Genomic DNA, 24,032 nt, shown 5'->3' with positions numbered 1-24,032 from the left:
ACAAATATTCCCTGCAGAGCAACAGAGACTGGTGAAATGATCTTCTGAGAGGCAGCTTTCATTGTCTCTTTTAATACTGTAAAAAGCAAACAAGGCTCTTACCAAAGCTCATCCTCAGAGATAGTGAACACTATAAAATAGGCTGTCTTGACCTTGAGGTTAAGCGAAGACTATCATTTGCAGAGGTACCCAGAGATGGGTAATGGGAAGTTTTCTTTTATTACCTTTGCTCTAGTCCCTGCTAGTGCACATCCAGGCTGAGCTGCTCTGTGGGCTTTTCGGGCTAACTCTGGAGTTTCCTCTGACACAGCTTCAGCTTTTGAGGTGGTGAAAATTAGTGAAGATTGGCAAAGTCTAGATCTGGAACAGTAGATGGTGGATCATGAAAATTTGGTTATCAGATACTTTCATTAGAAAGGAAATCCTGATGGTCACTACTCATTTCTATCAACGCATATGTGCACCACGTGTCCCCATCACCAAATGGGGAGCTGAGAGGACTTCTCTCTGCTCCATTGCTTGAAGCAGGTTGAGTTCTTGTTCCAGTAAGGCAAGCAAACCTGAGACAGAGAAAGGAGGAGAGAGAGAGAGAGAGATTCTCTCTTTGAGACCTGACTGTGGAGAAGCAGCAGGACACTAATCATACCATTTGAACGAAACTTCCCATCCATGTCCAAAATGAATATATGGGTGGGTGTCACACCAGGGGCAATCATACTGTTCATCACATACCATTGACATCAGTCTCCAAAGTACTTATTCCCTTTGCCTCATCTCCTCTTCCACCCTCCACCTGCACTATTCTCATGTGTTAAAGGGATAGCCTTTGTATGTTTTGGAAAACTCTGTCCTTGTAAAATTGTTTTGAATATATTTAAATGTATGACAATGGTACTGGGTTACATAACTTATTCCCTATTCTCATATATTTTACTCAGCACTGTTTTCTAGACCCATCTGTGTTGTTCTGCACATTTATAGTCTTTTACTTCCAACAGTTGTGAAACACTGCATGATCTTCACCCATCACATCTTAGCTTTCCAGTCTCCCCAAGAAGGACATTAGGTTGTCTCCAACATTCTGCCTATCCCAAATGGTACTGCAATAAATACCTTGTACTTTTAGATCAGTACAACACCTTTGAGTTATATACCCAGAGGACGAATTGCTGGTCACAAGGTATGTGCTTACATAATTTAACTAAGTGCTACTCTCTGCCTATACACTCCCTCCAACAGTGCTTTTCCTAATGGCATATGTCATTTTCAATGACTTGACATAGTCCAGTACTGTAATTCCTAACAGTCTCATGGATATAACTGCTCTTTCATAGTTCTGGTTGAATTCCTTTATATGAGTATATGAGTTTGAGTTTTAACATCTCTTCATATGTTTGTTAGCCTTTTGAGTTTCTTTGCTCTATAAATGACCTGTTCATATAGTTTGTCTGCTCTTTCTTTCTTTTTCTTTCTTTCTTTCTTTCTTTTTCTTTCTTTTTTTCTTTTTCATGAGATAGGGTCTCACTATGCAGTCCAGGCCAGCCTCAAACTCGTGGCGATCCTCCTACCTCAACTTCCCAAAGTGCTGGTATTTCAGGTGTGTGCCACTGTGCCCAGCTTTGCTGTTCTGTTTTTTGTTTTTTGCTTTTGTTTTTGTGACAGGGTTTCACTATGTAGTTTAGACTGGCAGTTTGTCCTTTTGTCTATCAGAGTTCCTGATAGTATTAGCTATTATTATTTGAGCTTTAAAAGTCTTTCTTAAATAGTCTTCTCTGCCAACAGGCAACTCTATTCTTCAATACATTCTTTTACTTATTTTCCAGATTTTTTATATTTAGTCTGTATCATATTTGTCAATAAGTAGTGAAATAGTTTCATTTTTCTTTCTATAGTGAACCAGTTTTACCAACATCATATACTAAATAATCCGTCTCTTCTCCATTGATTTATGGTGCTTTGTTATACTGTATATGAAGTTCCTGTATGCACATGACTCTGTCTCCAAACTCTGAATTCCCTATTTTATTCCATGGTCTATTGATCTGTTGTTTGTTTGTTTTTTGTTTTGGTTTGGTTTTTTTGCAAACACTAGATTGTGTTTTTATATCTATAGCTTATTATTGTAGTATTAATATCTTAATATATGGTAGAACAACTTTCCTCAGGGTTTTTTTTCAAGCTTGACTTAGCTATTTGATGATATTTATTTTTCCATATACATCGCCTTAGTTTATCAAATTTGATTTGTGAAGTTCTACAAAAGAAATTTCAACTTGAATTTAGATCAAAATTGCACTGAATTTATGAATTAATTTGGAGAGAACTGACATCTTTATAATACTAAGCCATTCCCCCCTAAATGCATATATGAGCAACATATCTTCATTTATTTAAATCATCTCTGTTTTCAGGCTGTAAGTTTTTTCTTTACAGCAGTCTTTATATTCTTGGCTAATTTATGGATATTTTGTAATTTTTTATTGCTTTGTGATTTTTATCTAATTTCAAAAACTATTTGCTAGTTGGTTATTGCTGATGTAAAAATATTGACTTTTTTGTATTGATCTAGCATCTAGCAATACTGCTAAAGTCTCCTATTAATTCTAATTACCTATTTTTGTTAATTTTTAGATTAATGTATGTAATCTACAGGTAATGACAGTTTTATTTCTATTGTTATAATCTTATACCTCTTATTTATTCTTTTATTTTTAATACATTATATAACACTTCCAGAGCTCTGTTAAATAATGACAGAATTAGTTAACCTTGACTTGCTCTCATTCTCAACGGAAATGCAATTAAAATTTTACATTACATAATTTTCACTAAATCTGTATTTTTCAACTGAAAATAGCTATTTTCTGTTTTCTAAAATATAGAAAAATATGTAATTTGCTAATCTCAAATAAACAAGAACATCATCTTCTTAGGTTTCAAGTTTAAAACATTTAGCAAGGTCTGAATTTATTTTTCCATTCCAAGTGAAGAGTTTTTGAAATAAACTTTAGGTAAAATTTAGTCAATTATATGATTTTTATTCTTTAGCTTACTAATGAGGTAAATTACATTGATAGCTTTTTATACATTTTATACATTTTTATACATTTTACACATACTAACCTTGAAGAAACCTCACCTGAATATAAGTTTTTAATGCATTCTTAATTTGGTTAACTACTACATGTTTAGACTTTTTATATCTATGATCATAAATAAAACTGACTGAGACATTTTTTTCCTTGTATATACCTCCTTAAGGGTTTTGAAATCCATGTGTGTAACTTCATAGAAAAAAATCTAGCATCCTTGCCTGTTTGCTTGCTTTTCTCCTCCTCCTCCTCCTCCTCCTCCTCCTCCTCCTCCTCCTCTTCTTTCTCCTCCTTCCTCTGCTTTTTAAATATAAGGTGCTTAGGACGGATTTTGGTATTTTTGGTACCAGGGATTGAACTTGAGACCTTGCGCTTGCAAGGCTGGCAGTGGACAGGACAGAATATTTAACTGCCACTTCCCAGTTACAAGTATTTAGAGTTAAATACATATGAAGTGTTATAAAAAAAAACTCATCAAGGAAATTGAAAGGGAAGCAATACTTCCAAATTCATTTCTTGAAGCAAGTATTACTTTGATTCCAAAACCAGGGAAAGACCCAACCCAAAAGGAGAACTACAGGCCAATCTCCCTAATGAACATAGATACAAAAATCCTAAACAAGATACTGGCAAACAGAATACGGAGGGTCATCAAGAAGATCATACACCCTGACCAAGTTGGATTTATCCCAGGGATGCAAGGATGGTTCAATACTCATAAATCAATAAATGTAATACACCATATTAACAGAGTTAAGGACAAAAACCATATCATCATCTCAATAGATGCAGAAAAAGCATTCGACAAAATCCTACACCCATTCATTATAAAAACCTTACAGAAAATTGGAATAGGTCTTTATCTTAATCTGATTAAGGCTATCTATGAAAAACCAACAGCCAACATCATACTAAATGGTCAAAAACTGAAAACTTTCATGCTAAAATCAGGAACAAGACAAGGATGCCCACTATCACCACTCCTGTTCAATATAGTTCTGGAAACATTAGCCACAGCAATTAGAAAAGAGAAAGAAATAAAAGGAATAAAGATAGGAAAGGAAGAAGTTAAACTGTCATTATTTGCTGATGATATGATACTTTACATAGAAGACCCAAAAAATTCCACCAGAAGACTTCCAGACTTAATTGATAGATTCAGTAGAGTAGTTGGATACAAGGTCAACACCCAAAAAACAATAGCCTTCTTGTACACAAATAACAGACTTACTGAGAGAGAAATTAGGGAAACAATTCCTTTTACAATAGCACCCCAAAAAAAAGAAATATCTAGGAATCAATCTAACAAAGGAAGCAAAAGAGCTCTACACTGAAAACTGCAGCACTCTGAAAAAAGAGATTGAAGAGGATACAAGAAAATGGAAAGACATCCCTTGCTCCTGGGTAGGAAGAACCAATATAGTGAAAAAGGCCATACTTCCAAAACTACTATATGGATTCAATGCAATGCCAATTGAAATTCCAACAATATACTTCACAGAACTAGGGAAAACAATCCAAAAATTCATTTGGAACCATAAGAGACCTAGAATAGCTAAAGCAATCCTAAGCAACAGAGACATGGCTGGGGGTATCACAATCCCCAACTTGAAACTATACTACAAAGCTACTGTGATAAAATCAGCATGGTACTGGCAAAGAAACAGACCTGAGGATCAGTGGAATGGATTAGAAGATGCAAAAACAACTCCAGACATACTCAGCTACCTCATCTTTGACAAAGGAGCCAACCACCCTCATTGGAGGAAAGATAGCCTATTTAATAAATGGTGTTGGAAAAACTGGATTTCAACCTGCCAAAGATTAAAACTAGACCCATACCTATCACCATGCACTTAACTAAGATCGAGGTGGATTAAAGATATAAATATTAAGACAGAAACACTAAACTTGCTGGAAGATAAGTTAGGTAGAACTCTTGAAGACATTGGCATAGGAAAAGACTTCATGAACAAAACCTCAGCAGCAGAGGAACTAGCAGAAAGAATCAACAACTGGGATCACATCTTATTAAAAAGTTTCTGCACTGCAAAAGATACCACCAACAGAGCTAACAGACAACCTACAATGTGGGAAAAAAATTTTAGCAGCTGTACCTCAGACAAAGGGTTACTATCTAGAATATATAAAGAATTGAAAAAATCAGACTCCCCAAATTCAAAGACCTAATTCAAAAATGGGCATCTGAAATGAACAGACATTTCTCAGACAAACAAGTAAAAGCAGCAAACAAATATATGAAAAACTGTTCAACATCATTGGTCATTCAAGAGATGCAGATGAAAACAACACTGAGATTCCACCTCACCCCAGAAAGAATGGCTCCTATCAAGAAATCAACAAATAACAAATGCTGGCAGAGGTGTGGGGAGAAAGAAACCCCTCTCCATTGCTGGTGGGAGTGCAGACTGGTGCAACCTCTGTGAAAATCAGTATGGAGATACCTCAAAGAACTAGGGCTAGAGGTCCCATTTGACCCAGCTGTTCTCCTGCTGGATATGTTCCCAAAAGAATTAAAAGAATCATACCACAGTGATATATGTGCACCCATGTTCATAGCGGGACAGTTTTTAATAGCTAAAGCTTGGAAGCAGCCCCAGTGCCCATCAGCTGGAAACTGGATAAAGAAAATGCGGTTTTTTTATAAAATGTAGTTCTACTCAGCCATAAAGAACAAAAAACTAGAGTCATTTATAGCTAAATGGATGCATATCGAGGCCATACTCTTAAGTGAAATAAATAGGGCACACATGTGTAAATACTGAATGCTTTCTCTAGTGTGAGAAACTGATAGGGTAAACAAGGGTTAAAATGATTAAAATGAATAATTATAATTTGAAATAGGAAAAAAGGTCCAAAGACGAAGGGCTGAAGGGAGGGGAAGGGGAAAGGCAAAGAGGGAAAGGAAAAACTATGAGAAAAGAAAAAAAAATGGAAACAAAGTCTATATAAATAAGGAATGGTGGAGAGGGTGAAGGGCACACAGGTAATGGGGAAAAAAATAAGAACCAAGATATATCATGTACAGGTACAAACACCCAATGATAAATGTAAACGAATTGTATACCTAAAGTGTATCAATAAAAGAACTAAAAAACAAAAACAAAAACAAAAAAAGAATAGAAAAGGAAGAACTATATACATTGTCCCTTGCGAACCCTGTGACAATTCAACTAAATAGTACTTCATTTTCATCTCCCATCAAAACATGACTACCCATTAAAATTCAGCAAAAATAAAAAAAACTATATTGAATGTTTAATTTTTACAAAATTGATTTCAATAAAAGACACATTGCCATGAATTCCCCTCAAAACACCCGCCTCGCTTTGAACACATTTATCCTATCATTATTGACACTTTTGGAGCAGTTCTTGAAGTCCTCTTTTGTGAGTGTCTTTAATTCCACTCTTGTGGCTGCCTTGGTGTCCTGAATTAATTAAAATGTTTACCTTTCACAGTTGTTTTGACTTTGGGAAAGAGCCAGAAGTCCCACAATGTCAAATGCAGTGAATAAGTTGAATGAGAACACACCATGATGTTTTTATTTGACAGAGATTGCCATAAGCATTTGATTGATAAAGTGGTATTCAAAAATACTGTAAATGTTTAAATTAAAAGTTTTATTACGGTAAAAGACATGTTGCTATTAATCTCCTCAAAATACTCTAAATAGTCCCCCTGGGTTTGAACACATTTATCCCATAGTTTGTGGTAATATGTCTTTCACTGTGTTTTTTTTTATTTAAACATTCAACTTATTTTTCCATCACCTCTTCATCTGAATCCTTGATTTCTTGAGCCAGTTTGACTCATCATAATTTTATAAGAATTTATGTATTTCTTCTGAGTTATAGAAGTTAGAAGCATGAAATCATTCAAAAGATTTTTTAATCTCTACTGCATCTGTAGCTATTTTCCTTTTATTTTATACTTTTACCCTTGCTATTTTATAATCAGTTTACCTGTGATGTATTTCTCTTCTTAGTATTTTCACAGACTCAGCTCTTAAGATCTAAGATCCATACTCATTTTTTTTACCCTTATTTATTTCTTAAGCAAATCACTATAGTGTCTTCTTGATAACAATCTAAGTACCTGCACATACTCGCAAACCCCTCTGGAGCCCTCGCTGCCTGTCCCCTCCACCTCTGCCCACACGGACTGAGTGGTCTGTCTCCCAGTTGTTCCGGAGAAGCTTTCCTTTGCCCTATTCTCTGATCGCAGTCTTTTATTATGACAAAAAAAACACATTTTCCTCAAACAGTTAATCATCCTCTACTTTTCATAGCTCCAGAATGTGTCATGCTGCTTATTTGTGTATTTATTCTAAATTTTAATATTGCATTTTATTTTCTAAGGCATATCTGAAATTTCATACTCCTGGGGAATTATTTTTTATTATACCTCCACATTTGAATTAAAGTTGATCAGACATAAAATATTAGACATAAATGTTTGTTTCTGTCATATTTTAAAATATTACTCCATTGTCTTCTCATGTACAGTGTTGCCGTGGGAAGTCTAATGTCAATCATATTCTTATTATTTGATAATTTGTTCTTTCCTTATATAAACATTTCAAATGTTTTTCTTTCTTTTTTGACAATCTTACACTTCATTCCATGTCTTTCAGTTCATTTATCTTTTTATCTTCAATTTGACACTCAATGAGCCTTTTACATCTATGGTGCTTTATCTTTAGTGCTGACATATTTATCTTCATTGCTTATTTAAGAATTTCCTTATTCTTTTCTTTTCCTTTTAGGGCTTCCATTAGCTACATTTTAAAATGTGTATGCTATCCTCCAAATTTCTTAACTTTTTAAAAATGTTTTTCTTCTCTTAAACCTGTCTTTTATCCTCTTAAAGAGTTTCTCGATCATACTTTCCCATTCATTTATATTTTAGCTATATCTGAATCCCATATTCACCTTTTCTACTATATTATATTGTCCATACCAAACATTTCTACTTTATTTCTTGTTCCTCTTCAGGTAGTTAATACCTTTCCTCACTTCCTTAAATAAAGCTATCGTGCTTAATTATAATTCTGTTCTCATAATTCTGCACAATATGGTCAATGTCATATTGCCTGGGATCTTACTTTCATAGCAAGTCTTATGTTTCAGTGAATACATTCTGTCCCATAGCCTACTATTCCTTTAGAGTTATTCACACCTCTCCCTGGTAATGAATATAGTTGAGAAAAATCAAATACATGTGAACAGGTAGGTAACAATTTTCCTGTGGCAATATGGAAGAGAACCAAGAATAGAATGTCTTCCCATCTATTCTCTCATTTCAGCACTGTTTTATCTTTCTTTCTTTGTTTTATTCAGAGTAATTTTGGCCTAACTGAATGAAATGGTGAGTTTTCCTTTCTCCTTTATTTCCTTGAAAATGTTGTATAAAATTGGGAACATTTCTTCTTTAAATTCTCTGTAGAATTCGACAGTGAAGCCATCTAGGACTGGAGATTCTTTTTGTAGAGGTTTTAATTATAAATACACTTTTTAAAAATAGTTAGCATACCAGGTTATTCCATTTCATCTTAGATGACCTCTGAAAATAGTTATTTTCAAGGAACTGGTCCATTAACTTAAGTTTTAATTTATTTACACTGAGTTATTTATACTATTTCATAGGACAGGGATATGTGATTCCCCCTTTAGGGAAATAGTGAATTTTCTCAAACAGTAATACAAGTAAGATGATGTTGTAAATGTTATAGAAGATCCTTACACATCACTGTATGAAGGATTTGATTGGCCTATTTTAAATTTTGTTGTCCCAAGTGTCAGAAAATCTAATTTTAATTTCCCCTTTCATAATCATAGGAGACAGAGATAGTGTTCACATGGCGTCATACATTTAACAAATATTTATTGGGCACTTACTTTGGATCAGATACTGTTCCAAATGCTAAGGATAGAGTGAGGAACAAGATAACCAGATGCGTATTCTCATGAAACTTATATTCAAGGGGATAAGAAAATGAATGAGGACAGCTCCCACAGTAGGAACCCTTTCCTTATTATCAATTTCCACTTCCTCTCCCAATCCCAGACCTTGGTCTTAGCTAGGGTGGTCAGGAAAGGGCTCTATTTTAGCTGAGACTTGTGAGCCAGCACTTGAATGATGAGAGTGAGTCACACACAGAGGAGCATTAGTAATTAATGCACCTCAAGGAAGGACTATTTGGTGTGTTCAATCCATTCAAAGCAAACCAGTGGGGGAACAAAAAAAGAAAAAAGAAAACCAGTGAGGCTGAAGAGTAGTGAGAGAGCAGGAGGAATGCAAGACAAAGCTAAAACAGGTAGGGCATGGTAAGTATTTTGTATTTTATTCTAATTACAATGAAGAAGCCAATAGGGGATTTTTGGCAAGTACGAGCTAGGATGAGACAAGATCACATTTGCAATATAAAAAGATTACTCAAGTTATATTAGGATTTCTGTGGGTCCAGAAGAGCATCCGGGAAACCAAGTTGGAGGCATTACCAAGCCTAAGTCTCTTTGCCATATTGAATCAAGAGTTACAGAAGGGCCATGTTGGCGATGCCGGTCTGCAATGAACCTGATCTGCCATGAAAGTGGGTCTTCTGATATAAGTAAATCTAAAGAACAAGTCAAATTCTTTCAGAACGTTCCTCTACTATTAGTCACCTTTAGCTGATCTTTTAATGGATATTCAGACACTTACTGCACTTGCCCTTTGGTAGAAGGCAGGTGGTTTACAGAGCTCTGGGATCATCCTCAATAACTCAGCATAGGATGAACACAGCCAAGCTTTCTATTGCTCAGTAGATTCTCCATTGGCATTGCCCCCTTAAAGGCTGCTGGCACCTCTCCCTCTGGGTTCCTAAAACTCTCTCCTGAATGCGGTCCTGCAGCCCTTCTCACCTACATATAATTCATTCTCTGTGCTGCAGAGGGAAGGGCCTTTCTAAAGAATTAAGACTAAAGTCCACCAACAGACCTTCAGCCAAAGATCGAACCCTGTATATGGCCAGTCCCTGCCTATGTTCCCAACCGTACCCCTCAACCCCTTTCATCCATCCAACCCAATCCTTGCTTTGTTCTCCTGCTAAATCTTTGGTTTTCCAAATAGGCTGTTCTTTTACACAGGCCTAGAGCCTCCTTCTCCACCAATGTGTGACTAACCATCAGTTCCTAAAATAAGAAGCCCTTTCTGATAGCACTTAGCAAACGCTGCCCCATCCCAGGCCCTCACTCTTCACCCTATCTACCAGCCCTCAGCTTCACTGCATGCCCACACTGATGTTTTGCTACCTTCCTGTGTCTAGCTCTGTCCCAGAGCACTTAAAACTCAAGATTGTATTAATCTGTTTCTCCCACCAGAGTGTGAGCAATCCGAAAGGTGGGACTGTCTTTTTTCTTTATATTCACATCTCTTGGCCTAGTATTTTAGAACCCAAGAGATAATTCTCATATGTTTGTTAAATGAATACATAAGAGAATCAACAGGTAAATGAATTGGAAGATGCCATGAGAAGGCTGAACTGGTAACCTTGCCCTGTCATGGACTCAGACTGCCCCCCAACAGTCTAGCCAGCTACTTTGCAAATGTGGGCCATTAATTTTATCACGGGAGACTGAAGAAGAGCCAACAACAAACCTACGTCCGGGAGTGGGGGGGATCAAAGCACTGGTAGGCAGAGGAGGTCACCTGTACTCTGTGAAGGGCCACACTTTGTCCTATACAAAGCCTGCTGAGGCGGTGATCAGAGAAAAGTCCTGATGTCACTGCTTCAGTTCTGGTGCTGAGGCCATTAAAGAGGGCAGCAGGCAGGTACTTTCCAGAACTTTTAAATCTGACCATTTAAAGACTGCACCCAAGCACACAACACAACTAAAGGCAGGATGAGGACAGAGAAAGTCTCTTCCTCCACTGCCAGCCGGTAGGGAGCCATCTGATTGCACTGTGTGTCTCACAGATACCTGCACTCCACTCAGCATTAAGCCTCTGATGCCCAACATAAACCAATTTCTGAGCAATTCTTCCGGTGAGTGCCCTGGTCCTGTTGATCTCACAATTACATCTAGAAACACTTAATTATGAGACATTTCAGTGTACCGATCACTGGACACTGCTTCCGTGTTAGCTTGGTAATCATCACAGCCCGGGAGGGGGGACACAAAAAACCTTCTTTGTCAGGCCAGGCTCTATGTATTGCACCAAAGGGAAGGAAAAGCTTCCAGTTTTGCTTCAGAACTGAAATTTCTACCTTTGATAACATTACTGGGATAATCTATGCTAGGGTTAAAAATGAGTTTCTGGTGATAGTGAATGATTTGGCATTCCATCTGAAAGTGGGCCTAACAATCTCCTAAAGTGTATGAAGTCCCAGTACATACAACTGAGCCAGAAGAATAAGAATTGATGCGCTTTTACTTATTATCTAACCCAAAGTCCAGTCACCCCCAAAGCAGAATGAAATGGTAAGAACTAAAACACAAAGCTTAAATAAAACCTCTTATCCCCTCTCCATCCCATCCCATCTAATCTAAGTCTTGGGAAGAGCCCACTCAGGACATATCTACTGGAAAAGAGAATGGGAAGGAAAGAGAGAGAGAACAAAAGGGAGATAGGAAGGTGGGGAGGAAGGAGGGAGGGGGAGAGAGAGAGAGAGAGAGAGAGAGAGAGAGGAGCTTTTCAGTCAATAATCCACCCAATCATATGGATCTAGGCAGAGAAAGTAGACCACAAGCCACAAGCCCTCTTGGGGCATTATCTAGTTTATCACTTCTACTTTGCAGGCTCTCTGAGGAGAAGAGGAAAATATACACTACAAATAGAGAAATTCAAATCCAGCTGGCCTTCATACTCACCCGAGGCACTGTATAGTAAGAGTTTTAGGATCTACTCCTTCACATTCTGATTTAATAGATCTGCAGTGGAATATAGAAATCTGAATTTTAATAAAGCCCTCAATTTGAGAACTAGTATGAGCCTCTGCTTTTTCTTATCTGATGAAAGGGAATAATAATTTGATCCAGGACTGGTGAGTATGCAGCAAAACTTTGGCAGTGCTGAAAGCTAGAACAGGTTGGAGGGAAATGGTTTCATGGTAAGCATTGCCTCTTCTCCAAGTTCCCAAGATGGGAAAATCCCAGGTTGCTGCTCCTGATAGTCTATAAAAGCAAAATGCTTCTTGATTGTCTTCCCACTAATGCCACAGATTAAATTGCAAATCTATAAACAAACAGATGGCCCTGCGATTCATCAAAGGTACAGCAAGCACACCCAGCAACCAACCATGCATCAACCTCATGCATGTTCAGGAGTACCCCCACACCCAGCTGAGCACAGGGGCTAAGGAGGAAGAAAGCATTGTGCTTCCTCCCCTGAGGTACCATCTGTGACCTTTGTCACAGCCAGTGTTGGTGCCCCTTAGACAACACTTTTTTCTCAAGTTGATTTTATTCCTATTTTCTGATTTTTTTAAAAAAGTAAATCCTTCTTTTATATGACAGTGACTCATATATGTATTTTTTTTTTTTTTTTTGGTACCAGGGATTGAACTCCAGTCCTTATGCTTGCACGGCGGGTGGCAAAACCACTGAGCTAAATCCCCGGCCCTCACATATGTATTTTAAATTTCCCTTCTCCAGGACAAGTCATCTCAGTTTATTATATTTTTTGTGTTAAGTCTAGCTTTAAAACAATATATTTGATCTCTTTTTAAATATCTGTAATATATTCATCAATATTATCAATGTGAAGCTTATATAGGACCATGTAATTCCTTAGTTTTGTTCTGTAGCTGTATTTGAATGAGGTTGTTGTTTTGAAGTTTGAGGGGAAATGTTTTGTTGAGGACACACTGGATGCTGGGGAGAAATTTGGGTTCCTATAAGAAGCTGAGCTGGAATTGAATTAAGAAACTTTCCTTCATAAGAAAGAACTATTAGTATGTAAGGTAGCTTCATGGAGAAGACTAGGAATATTAGGTGCTACTTTAAAATGAGAAGCTCAGGCAGTTAGAGAAGAGGGGAGAGAGAAGACAGATGTGGTCATTGCTCCAGATACCAGGTCAAGAATAGCCTGGAAGCCAGATATGGTGGTGCATGTCAGTAATCCCAGCACTTTGGAGGCTGAGGCAGGAGGATCTCCATGAGTTCAAGGCCAGAGTGGGCTACATAGTGAGTTCAAAGCCAGCCTGAACTACACAGTAAGAACCTGTCTAACAACAACAATAAAAAAGGATAGCTTGAAAATAATAGTCATGCTCACAAAGCAACAGGGAGAGGGACAGAGGCCACTAGCACCTGTCACCTGAAATGCAACTGTAACCTCTAAGAATAGGTGGAATCAAGAACTTTAAAGAGCTGGAGATGAAAGGTAACAGCTTTTCTGCAGCTATTATATTAGGGAAGTCAGTTTCGAGGAGTAAAGATTTAACTTGAACATTGAACCTATTGAGGCACCTTTTTGGGGTTTTATATGCCTGTGAGATAAATACACACATCAGTTAACCCTTTGCCACATGGATAGACGAAGGCCTCCAGGAGCTAAAGTGTACATCATGTTTCCTGCTTTAGTTGAACACACAGAGCATGTGACCGGGGGGCTGCAAACTTCAGATCAAGTGACCCAAGTAAGTCATGTGATCATTCTGAGCAATTTCCTTCTCAAGGCTCTGATCTATACCAAACTGCCTTCCTCTCAAGTGTCTCACAAGAATTAAGTAGAAACAAAAATACAATTTGTAAAGTACAAGAATTACACGAACGTATTGTTACTCTCTGAAGTGGGCAGTGCCTTTGTCCCAAATTACCTGAAATGGGTGCTCCCCTTAACAGTGTTGGGGCCACAAGCCGAAGGACAGTCCACGTGCCAGGAGTTAACCCACCTCCAGAGAGATTTGCATGAAGTCTGCCAACCTCTTCCTAACACAGGATGCTTCACTGATGACCTATGACCTGGGCTTAGATAACCAGGGCTTTGAGTGAGGTTACTAGGTCACTTTCCTGTAAAATATGCTGTCACATACTCTGACCCACTATCTGGCCTTCCAAGTGGCCCTAGGTCACATTTGTAGTGTACTTGTTCTGCCACCAGGGGACACAGACACAGTAGTGACTGTTAAGTGAGGCCCCTCTACAGCCTTTCTTCATAACTGTTCTTTTCTTTTTTTTTGGTACCGGAGATCAAACTCAGGTCTTTCCTCCTGCAAGGCAGGTGGCGGAACCCCTGAGCTAAATCCCTGGCTTCTTCATAACTGTTAAAGGTTCAAGGATACAGAACAGCATCAGCCACACCATGTTCTTCATTCGCTCAGCAGATCACTGTATTTGCAGGGCACGAGAACTGCCATTCCTCACACATCAAGCTCTGCTGCCTTCAACTTGCTCTGTCCTCCTGCAGTCCAGAAAACCTTTTCTGATGGGCTCACTGCTTCTTGGCTTGCCTGCTAAGCATTAAAATGTGTCCCTTGGGCCGGAAATTTAGCTCAGTGGTTCCTTCACCTGCCTCACAAGCACAAGGACCCGAGTTCGATCCGCAGTACCAAAAAAAAAAAAATGTGTTCCAAAGCTAAGCTCCTCAAGATGCATGATTTAAGCTTCTCCTTCAGCTAATTAGATATTGTTCTACAAATTGGGCTGTTCTCTCTGAAAGATGAGCTGCAATTTACTTCCCCTGCCCTCTCCTTAAACTTAAACCAAACTGTAAAACATGGCCATTTGATTGTTTAGTACAATCAGGAGATTGTTTTGCACAAGGAATAGATATCCATCTTCTTACTAATGCTGAGCTTGTTCAGGCATGCCTTAAAGGCTGCTGATGGAAGATGATGGAAGGCTTCACTTAGATGCCTTTCACCCTTTTGGAAGGTAGAATCCACACGGATTTGTTGACCCATACATTTCTCACCATCTCCTAAGTATCCATCCAGTCACTGGCTATATTAAAACATCTTCACCTGTAAGGGGGAAATCTTTGTTACCTCCATTTTACAGATGAGAAAGCCGATACTCAGGAAACCAGGCCATTTGCCTAAAATCAAGCAAATAGGTAAATGGAGAAGCCAAACTGCAAATTCAGCTCTTTGGCCTCCATACCTCATAAAACCATTGTCCCATATATGCAGCATCAGTTGAAGAGGAGAATCACAAAATAATGCAGAGTTCTCATACCCATGCACTGTTTGAATTCACTGAGAATTTCTTACAGTTCTTTTTTGGTTTTTTCTTAAATTCTTTTATTGGTACATTTTAGGTATACAATACATTTACATTTATCATTGGGAACTTGTACCTTTACATGATGTATCTTGGTTCTTACTTTTTCCCCATTCCCCTGCCCTCCCTTCACCCCCTCCACCCTTCCTATTTACAAAGACTTTGTTTCCATTTTTCCTTTTCTCATATTTTTTCCTTTCTCTTCTTTCCTTTCCCCTACCCCTCCCACTTCCCCTTCCCCCTTGGACTTTTTCTTCCTATTTCACATTATCAATTATTCATTTTAATCCTTATTTACACTCTCAGTTTTTCACACTAGAGAAACTATTCGGTATTTACACGTGTGTCCTATTTATTTCACTTAAGAGTATGGCCTCAATGTGCATCCAATTTTCTTATGGTTCTTGCTGAAGAACCAACTATGAGACCCTTAAATCTTTCTGTGATCCAAGCAGCTCTTATGCACAGTGGGGGAAAGGACATTGTCTAGAAATTACCTCTTTTCTTGTGCAGAGGGCCGAGTGTTCTCTCATCCTCAAGACTGTGCCCAGCATTTGATGAACGGAGACACTCTGAGTGGGGTTTACACCATCTTTCTCAATGGGGAGCTCAGCCAGAAGTTGCAAGTGTACTGCGACATGACCACGGATGGGGGCGGCTGGATTGTAAGTACATGCAGCTGTTCTCCACACATCCAGACATCCTCAGGGCTCTGCTCTGAGCGCTCAGCACCTGTCCATCATCTCCACCCTCCTTCTGGCTATCCTTTTATGCACTCCCTCTACATCCAACTTGGGACTCTTGATTGCCTCAAAGGCCTCAGGCAGCACCTCAATCATAGATGGGCTGAAACAGAGACAGGAATTAGCATATGAAGGCTGAGGTGGCCTGGGCCAATTCAGATGTCCAGGATGACTGCCTTTCCTCCTGCTCCCTTTTCGAGAAGGATGCTGGGAAAAGCAGTAGAGGCTCATGGAAGCCACTCTGATTTTGCCTGCTGACAAGAGCAGCTATAATATAGCAGTGGTGAGGTATTGGCTCCTTCTCTTAGAGGGTGGCATAGAAGGGAGCAGCTGAGGAGTGGAACTTGGATAACCACCTCTAGTTACAAGGGCCATCCCTTTCCTTACCCTTCCCTGGGCCCCTGGTTCTTCCTTGGAACTGTCATAACCTTCGGGGAGCACTGGTTTGCAGGAAAAGAAGATATCACTTGCTGTCACTATCTTCCTCCCATGCCTGCCAGGGGCCACCTCACAGATAGCCCCTCCTATCGATGCAGGGGAGTTTCACAGTGCAGCCTGGCCCCTGACATGATCAGTGGGGGTGCAAACCCAGCCCCCTGACTCTCCTGCACATCTTCCTCTAGCACTGCCAAAACGCACATTGCTGGATTTTCCACTTTGCAAAATGGGAAGTTTTTGAATAGAGTTAAATGGTGGCTGTGCTCATAACAGCCACTCTGGAGAGACATTTCCTTTTATGTTTCTGACATATTTGTGCCTCCTTCTTAAAGCATAATTGGAAATTGAAGCCAAGGCTGATGTATTGGAGGTTAAATGAAATTAGCACTTAAACAGCTCAGAATGTGAATGATATGCATTTGCTTGGTGTACAATAAGATGATGACAGTGACTAGATGATTTGAGGTTGGTCCTATTCTTTTGGTGAGAAATGCTTTCTACTACTCTGTGTGCAAAAGATTAATGTGAGAGTCAAACCTATTTCCCCTGACTATTTGGGAGCTTGATATGTAGTCTTAACCTTCTATACATTGCAAGGGTACAAGTGGACATCAAAATCACACCCCAGCCTATTCATCGGGTGCCTCTGCACTTCCACAGAAGGGCTCTGAGCACCCTCCACATGCTACTGTGCAAATATCAAGTTCTGGACTGAAATGATCCTTATCTGCAAATGTTTGTCATTGCCTATATAGAACCCAATTATATCAATTCTCTTTATTGCAGTTTATTTTCTTCAGCCTTACCTCATTCTCCTTCCTTCTCTTCACAGGTATTCCAGAGGCGTCAGAATGGCCAAACTGATTTCTTCCGGAAATGGGTTGACTACCGGGTTGGCTTTGGGAACCTGGAGGATGAGTTTTGGCTAGGTAACACCTGCTTTCTGCTTTCCTCTGGGGTGCTGATCTGGCTTTTTGTTCATCTCTTTCCTTTCTGTGTTTGTCTGGGATTATCTGAAACCCTCTGTCCATTGAAAAGTTGACAGCTTGTGAATTGCTTTCAGTGCCTCTTGCTCTGTTTGGCTCCACTATTGATCTGTTTTTATCTTATGGTGGTGTTTTCCTCTTTGCTCTGTCTCTTCCCATTCTCATTAATAGTCTCTTATGCTGATGGGTCTCGACATGAAGCAGCCCCAAAGACAGTGAGCTGCCTGGCGGGGGAAGGGGGAATAAGGAATAATGCACAGCCTGGCCCTCTTTCCAAAGCCAGGAATCAGCCAGCCTGCAGGTCAAGAGACAAAGGAGGCAGTACCTCCGCTCAGGTCCTTGGAAAATGTTATTACCTGGTGTGGGAAGGAAAGGGGAAAAGAAAAATATCTTTGGAGGTGATCAGCAATTCCCTAGAGGTCTGGCACAAACAGCACATGCAGATGGAGAACTGAACTGGAATGAGAAAGGTAACACATGACCAAGCCAGCCGGGTGGCAGTGACACCAATCCAGAAGCGGCCTATATACGATTACATAGGTCTCCTGCTTGCTTAGATTTTCATAGCAGTTGATGAAGGGGGCAGAGGAAGGGACAAATCACCATGTTGTGTATTGCGGTCTCCTTTCTACCCACTGCCCTCACCTTGTCTAAGCCTCTGCGTCTCCCCCCAGATGCCCAGCTAACAAACCCTTACTGGCCTCCCAGCCTCCCACCGTCCCATGGTCCACACAGCCACTACCGTGACCTTCCTCACACTGCAGATTTAAGCAAGGGCGAATCACCTCTGTAAAGCTCTTCAATGACTTGTCATTAGCACCATGAAGGCCAAACACCTTGACCAAGACACAATGCCTTTCTCCTCTCCGTCTAGACCTAAGCACCTCACCTGGTCCTCCTCCTATCCTCCCCAACACCCAGTTCCAAACCCACAGGACCGCTGAGCTTCCTGTAAGGAAGGAACACTCTCTCGGCCAGCCCCCACCCCTACACACCAAGGTATCCAGCTGCACATGTCCAGAGGCTAGCTTAAACCCTCCTACCTTCTACCTCTGTCCTAACCATCTCTCTCACCTGTTGCCCGTGGGAGGATTGCCACATTCTCTTTTGTGGTTCAAATCATAGTCCCCATGCTACTTGCTGTCTCTCTTGATTATATAAGCTTCTTTCAGGGCTGGGACCACATTGTATTTCTCTTTTATCATCACTGCCTGGAGGATGGTTGGTGTAGATATCAATCAAGCAATGATAAGAAGTTATTGAGTACCTATTATAAACCAAATCTGTGTTTGCCAGTGTAGGCAATAAAAATAAAAGGTAAAACCCATATAAGCACATTGAGAGAGGAGTCAAACAAATAGGAAAATATATTTACCTTTAAAGCATTTGCAAACACCATGAAAGGCAGGTGACGTGCACATGAATCAATGTATCTTAGCAGATGAGAACTTCTGTCCTAAACCTAAGTCACTGTGTACCAGTTTCATAGTTTTTGTCATATTTGTGAAATATATAAACTCTCAAGCACTTAAATTTCCTATATATCACTTTTTTATCTAATTAAATCTATTTTTAAGAAAATTTTATAGCGTTACCAAAAATGGAGTGCTGGTTATCACACGCCATAAAAAGGAGGCCTCAACAATAAATACAATAAAAAGGAGACAACATTAATGCTATTAAATGACGTTTAAATGCAGCCAATTGCCATTGCTGCCGATGGTGGTGTTAAAAATGGAGATCAGAAAGTCTGTGTGTCAAACAAACCAAAAATACTTGAACTGAACAGAGACTGTGTGTTGGGGTTAGGGCAGGGAGGGGGTGGTTCTCTGTCTACTAAGAAAGACTGAGATAAAATTTGGAAATATCTTTCTCCCTATGTGTTTAAGGTCATTTAGTGCCCATTCCTGCACATTTCTCATGTCATCTGAGACTCCCCCAACACTGGGAAATACTGTGCTAACCGGTGAGATACCATTAAAAAGTCCACAGAGATTCAGGGGAAAAACAGAGCAAATTCATGGTACAGGCACTGAGTGATGAGTCAGAAGAATGGAGGAGGAAAGGCAGCAATGCTTTGGACACATGCAAACTAGGATCAGGCAGGAAACCCATCCAGCCACGGGAAAAGTGCAAGGCAGGGGGACAATGAGATGATGAGGTGTATTGAACGAAGGCACATTGTGGAACTTGAAGATCAGAAAGAGAGGTCTTGATGGTGTAACAGAGAGCTATTGAGGACTCCTGAATAGAGGTGAGGCCCAGGAATATGTAGTTTGGCAGCAATACTAGGAATGGAGATAATACTATCACCCAGGGGTTGTGTCCTAAATTGTATTCCTTAGAAACAGAGCCTGAGATAGGGATTCTTGTTCAGTTATTTAATGGGAAAAGTTCTTGACCAAGTGAGTTATTGGTGGGCGGCGGGGGGGGGGGGGGGGGGTCTACAAGAAGGAGAATAAAAGTAGGATAGAGCCAGAAAAACTATTTTTAAAAGGCCTTGGGTGGAGACTTACTTCACACTAATCCCATGGAAAGCTCCTGAAAGTCAATCCGCACTGCTGGAAGAAGGTCAGACTTTTGAACCCCCTCAGCAGTCATTGACCAAGGTCTACCCAAGGCGTGGAGGAAAGAAAGGGTTAAGTGACTCTCATCTCCCCTCCACCAGTGCGATTCTCTGATTCTAAATCAGACGCACTAGAAGAGATATCAGATGTCACCGCACAACAAGAGGGTCCTCAGTTCAGTATGTAGATAGAAATCAAGAAGGTTCAGAGATCACTACGCAAGGTGAGTGGTCCAAAGTTTGGGCAGATAGGTCAAAAATCAGAGATTGTCAGAGCAAAGGGGCAATAAAACATATGGGAAAATATCACCGAGGGGCATCTGGGCTCTACCCAAACTCCAGACCTGCAAGGGTTTACACCTTAAAAGAATCAATTAGCCCAAACCTGGAATGCTTAGAGGCCAAAGAGAGGGCATGTGAGTGCAAGGTCACTGGCTAGAAGACCAGAAAAGACACAGCAGTGCAAGGTGTGGCAGGCAGTTGAGAGGGAAAAGAACTGTAACCAGGAAGCACAGAATAATACAGGTGCCCCTCAACTTATGATAGGGGCTACAACCTGATAAACCCATCCTGAGTTGAAAATCTTTCTAAGTTGAAAATGTATTTAATACACCTAATCTACTGAGCCTCCCAGCTTAGCAGCACACTCCACTGCTCAGCATCAGGAGAGAGCATCACACAGCAAATCACTACCCAGGGGAAGATTAAAATTCAAAGCTCCAAGTGCAGTTTTTACTAAATGTGACTGGCTTTCACACCACTGTGTAGTCAAAAAATTGTAAGCTGAATCACTATAAACCCAGGACTATCTGTATTCTCTGACTTGGCTCTGGGAGCCCCAGGAGGCCTGGAGGAGGACAGGAAGGACAGACAGTGGGATAAAAGACATAAAACCTCCTTTGCAGACTCCTAGGAAATGTTAGGAGGTCCAAGTATCCAGGGTGCTCTGAACTCCTCCAGTGACTCTATATCTTGCTTTCTCTCACTCACACCAAAGACACACCCACAATGCCAGTTGTCATTTTCTGTCCACAGCATGATTTGGCATAGAAGGGGCCGGAGCCAGTTATCCTCAGTCTCAGGGCTTGTCAGTTGCTAGGTCAAGGCTAGACACAGGGACCCAAGCTGTCTGCAGTGGCACCCACCAACAGATCTGGAAGCCTCTTTGCAGCAGGAAGTGCAGGGGCTGTTTGACAGTCACCTGAGAAGGGGCAGGGCAGAAGCACTCCTCTTCCCACAGCACTTGTTCGGAGGACACAGCCAGTTTTCCCTCCCATCTCCCAAGCTGCTGGGGCCAGGCTCAGCACAGCCTCTGCTCTTCCCCACAGGGCTGGACAACATCCACAGGATCACAGCCCAGGGCCGCTACGAGCTACGCGTGGACATGCGGGACGGGCAGGAGGCCGCCTTCGCCCACTACGACAAGTTCTCTGTGGAAGACAGCAGAAGCCTGTACAAACTCCGCATAGGAAGCTACAATGGCACTGCGGGTACCTGGGCCCTGAGCACACCCCAAGAGCAGCGGCATGCAGCAGACCGAGGGCCCTGGGCGTCAGGCACCTGCTGCAGCAGGAAGCAGCAGAGCCCAGGGCTCCTGAACCCTTGGCTAGCCACTTAGGCCACCCCAAGTCACTTTCTCAGGACTTCAGTTTCCTCATCTGGAAAACTGTAACAATGATGTCTGTCTCACTTCGCACAATAGTCAGAAAAAATTCAATAAATGCCATGAAAGTGCCTTTAAAGTTAAAAAAGAAAGTGCCATGAGTGAGAACAAAAGATTGTTTTTCTTTTCTAGAGGAATCAATGTTCTCTTATCCAGAGGGGCAGAACCATCCCTCGCCTGGGGAAAAGTCTCCCTGCAATGGCATCTAGGAAGCCATCTTTGAACTGGGGGAAATAATACAGATCCCTCGCTCTCTGGGAGGCCCCCTCCACACCTCTCCATCATCAGTCACAATAACACCCCATCGAAGAGTGAAGGACATCACTTAAATGCCCCTTGTTGTACTTCTCATGACTCCCAGAGGATCATGTGCCTGGTCAGATTTTCTGTGTAGACTTTATGGCATCTCCACCAAGCAGAGCAGCCATCTCTACAAGCTCTGCGGCATTTAATTCTGTCAACACACAATGTCCAGTCTGCTTCTTAGGCTTTGCTCATCTGTCTCATGTGTTCTGCTGTGACACTTTTCTGTTGTGCCAAATATTCTACTGTTTGGTACATGGAGTTATTCGTGCTCGCTTTGGCAGCACATACACTAAAATTGGTACATGGAGTTATTGGCCTTTTCATTAACTCCAATTTTAGGACTAAGGGCTAGTGTTTAAATTTAGCAACATTTTTATACCTCTTAGAATTAAGAAGAACATTTGAGGTGTTGCCCTTCCAATCACTGCATCTGCTCAATTATTTCTCTTCTCAGCCCAGTATTGTTACTCCAAAGACACACTTTCTTTTGTTATTGTTCATAGTGGAGATGATTAGCAGTGGCAATCTGATGAGCCTAAAGAGTCCCAACAAAAGGTCCAATTTGTCACATTTTGAGCATAAAATAGCTATTGAAATGGACATATTTCTGACAAGATGTCAGACTAAATTTCAAAAATAACCGGATGCTATTCATTCTCCAGGATTAGAACAGCGCCCAAAGAAAAGCCATTCTTATTTCTCCTACAGGAAAGGAAGCATGCCCTCCACTTTCCTGCATTTCTTCCCTCCTCCCTCCTCTTCCTCCCACCCCAAGCCCATGTTTTATCTAACTTAGGCCTGGCCCCTGCTACCAGGGCCCATCCCTGTCTCCCTGAAAGTCCCCACACAGGGCAGAAGTGTTGAGCCGAATTTACTCCTATGTGTCAGAAGCAAACTCTAAGATCATGGCTGCTCAATAAAAGTTAATTATGATTTTTCTTCATCTTGAATATTAGCTCATCGTCAGGAGATGAAAATGTCAGCCTATTTAGTCTGCATGCATCTCTGGGCAACTCCATACAATGGCGGTTCTTTCTAGAGAAGCAGATTTCCAGCGAGGAACGGCCCCACCCTTCTCTGTCTGCCATTTTTAATGTTACCCGATTGCCTGGCCTTTATCTTTAGCTGTTGCTCAATCCTACTGGGCCCATTAGCAAAACACTATCCCAGGGCCTCCAATCCAAAGTTCAGCTCCTTCTTCTACTCCTCTTTCTCAAGGCTAACACCCTAGTCTCTAAGTAGGACTGAACTTGAGTTAGAACTCAACATTCCAAATCAGTAAGAGGTTGTTCAGCAAGACCCCAAGGTTCATTGTACACGTTGTAGAAACTCAAAAGAAACATAAAACATGCCCTTTAAAGAACTAAACCAGTAGTTTTAAGAGAAACAATTAGGAAGTAGCTCACTGCACAAGAAATGGTACTCACTTTCTGTCTAAGGAGTGCTCAGAGAAGGGGGTCTGGCAGTTGAGGAAAGTTCCGTCACAGCAGCTGCATTTGACTGGGATCCAAATGGTGAGGAAAGCACCCCTGGATGAGAAGCTGCAGAAGGAGCAGCTTTCTGAAGGGAGGAGGTTGTGACAGGCATGGCTGTCCCAGGCACAGTAGAAGCTCAGTACGGAAGAAAGAAATTGGTGGGGGAGGGGGAGCCAATCCTGACAAGCCATCAACCTGAGGGAAGAGGCAGGGGGTGCCCTTGTAAGTCCTGAGGGTCACAGTGGAGGTGGGGTTTGAGGGAGAACCCTGGGCAGCCCTAAATAGGATGAAGTAAATCTGAGAGAAGAACAGAAAGACTAGCTGTTGGCTGCTACACTGATCCTGATAGGAGACAACAGGAGCCTGGACTCCTGTGGGGATTAAGGAGGTAAATCTGAATTGTGGTTCAACAGGGAGAAACAAGGGCTCTGTTACTGTGCAGAATAGATGAGGCAGCCACTGGGAAGGGGCCAGATTTGAGGAGGACATGAAGACAGCGGCAGGCAATATCCAAGTGGAAACTGGAGGGACTC

General features: G+C 40.9%; 1 protein-coding gene across 7 annotated transcripts in view; it reads left to right on the top strand.

Moving 5' to 3' along the window:
• Window positions 1-24,032, top strand: part of Tnr (tenascin R) — a 434,816-nt gene that overhangs the window by 400,269 nt on the left and 10,515 nt on the right. For all 7 annotated transcript variants that reach the window (XM_087194348.1, XM_004853393.3, XM_087194345.1 and 4 more), the window contains 3 exons: window positions 15,836-15,987; window positions 17,336-17,432; window positions 21,384-21,545. In XM_087194348.1, coding sequence (XP_087050474.1) covers window positions 15,836-15,987; window positions 17,336-17,432; window positions 21,384-21,545 — 411 coding nt within the window. The remainder of the gene's footprint in view (window positions 1-15,835; window positions 15,988-17,335; window positions 17,433-21,383; window positions 21,546-24,032) is intronic.

The sequence above is a fragment of the Heterocephalus glaber genome, unplaced genomic scaffold, assembly GCF_053883595.1.
Source record: "Heterocephalus glaber isolate CG9 unplaced genomic scaffold, H.glaber_assembly_v1.0 deba00001600, whole genome shotgun sequence".
NCBI lineage: Eukaryota > Metazoa > Chordata > Mammalia > Rodentia > Bathyergidae > Heterocephalus > Heterocephalus glaber.
This window is presented reverse-complemented; position numbering and strand designations above follow the sequence as displayed.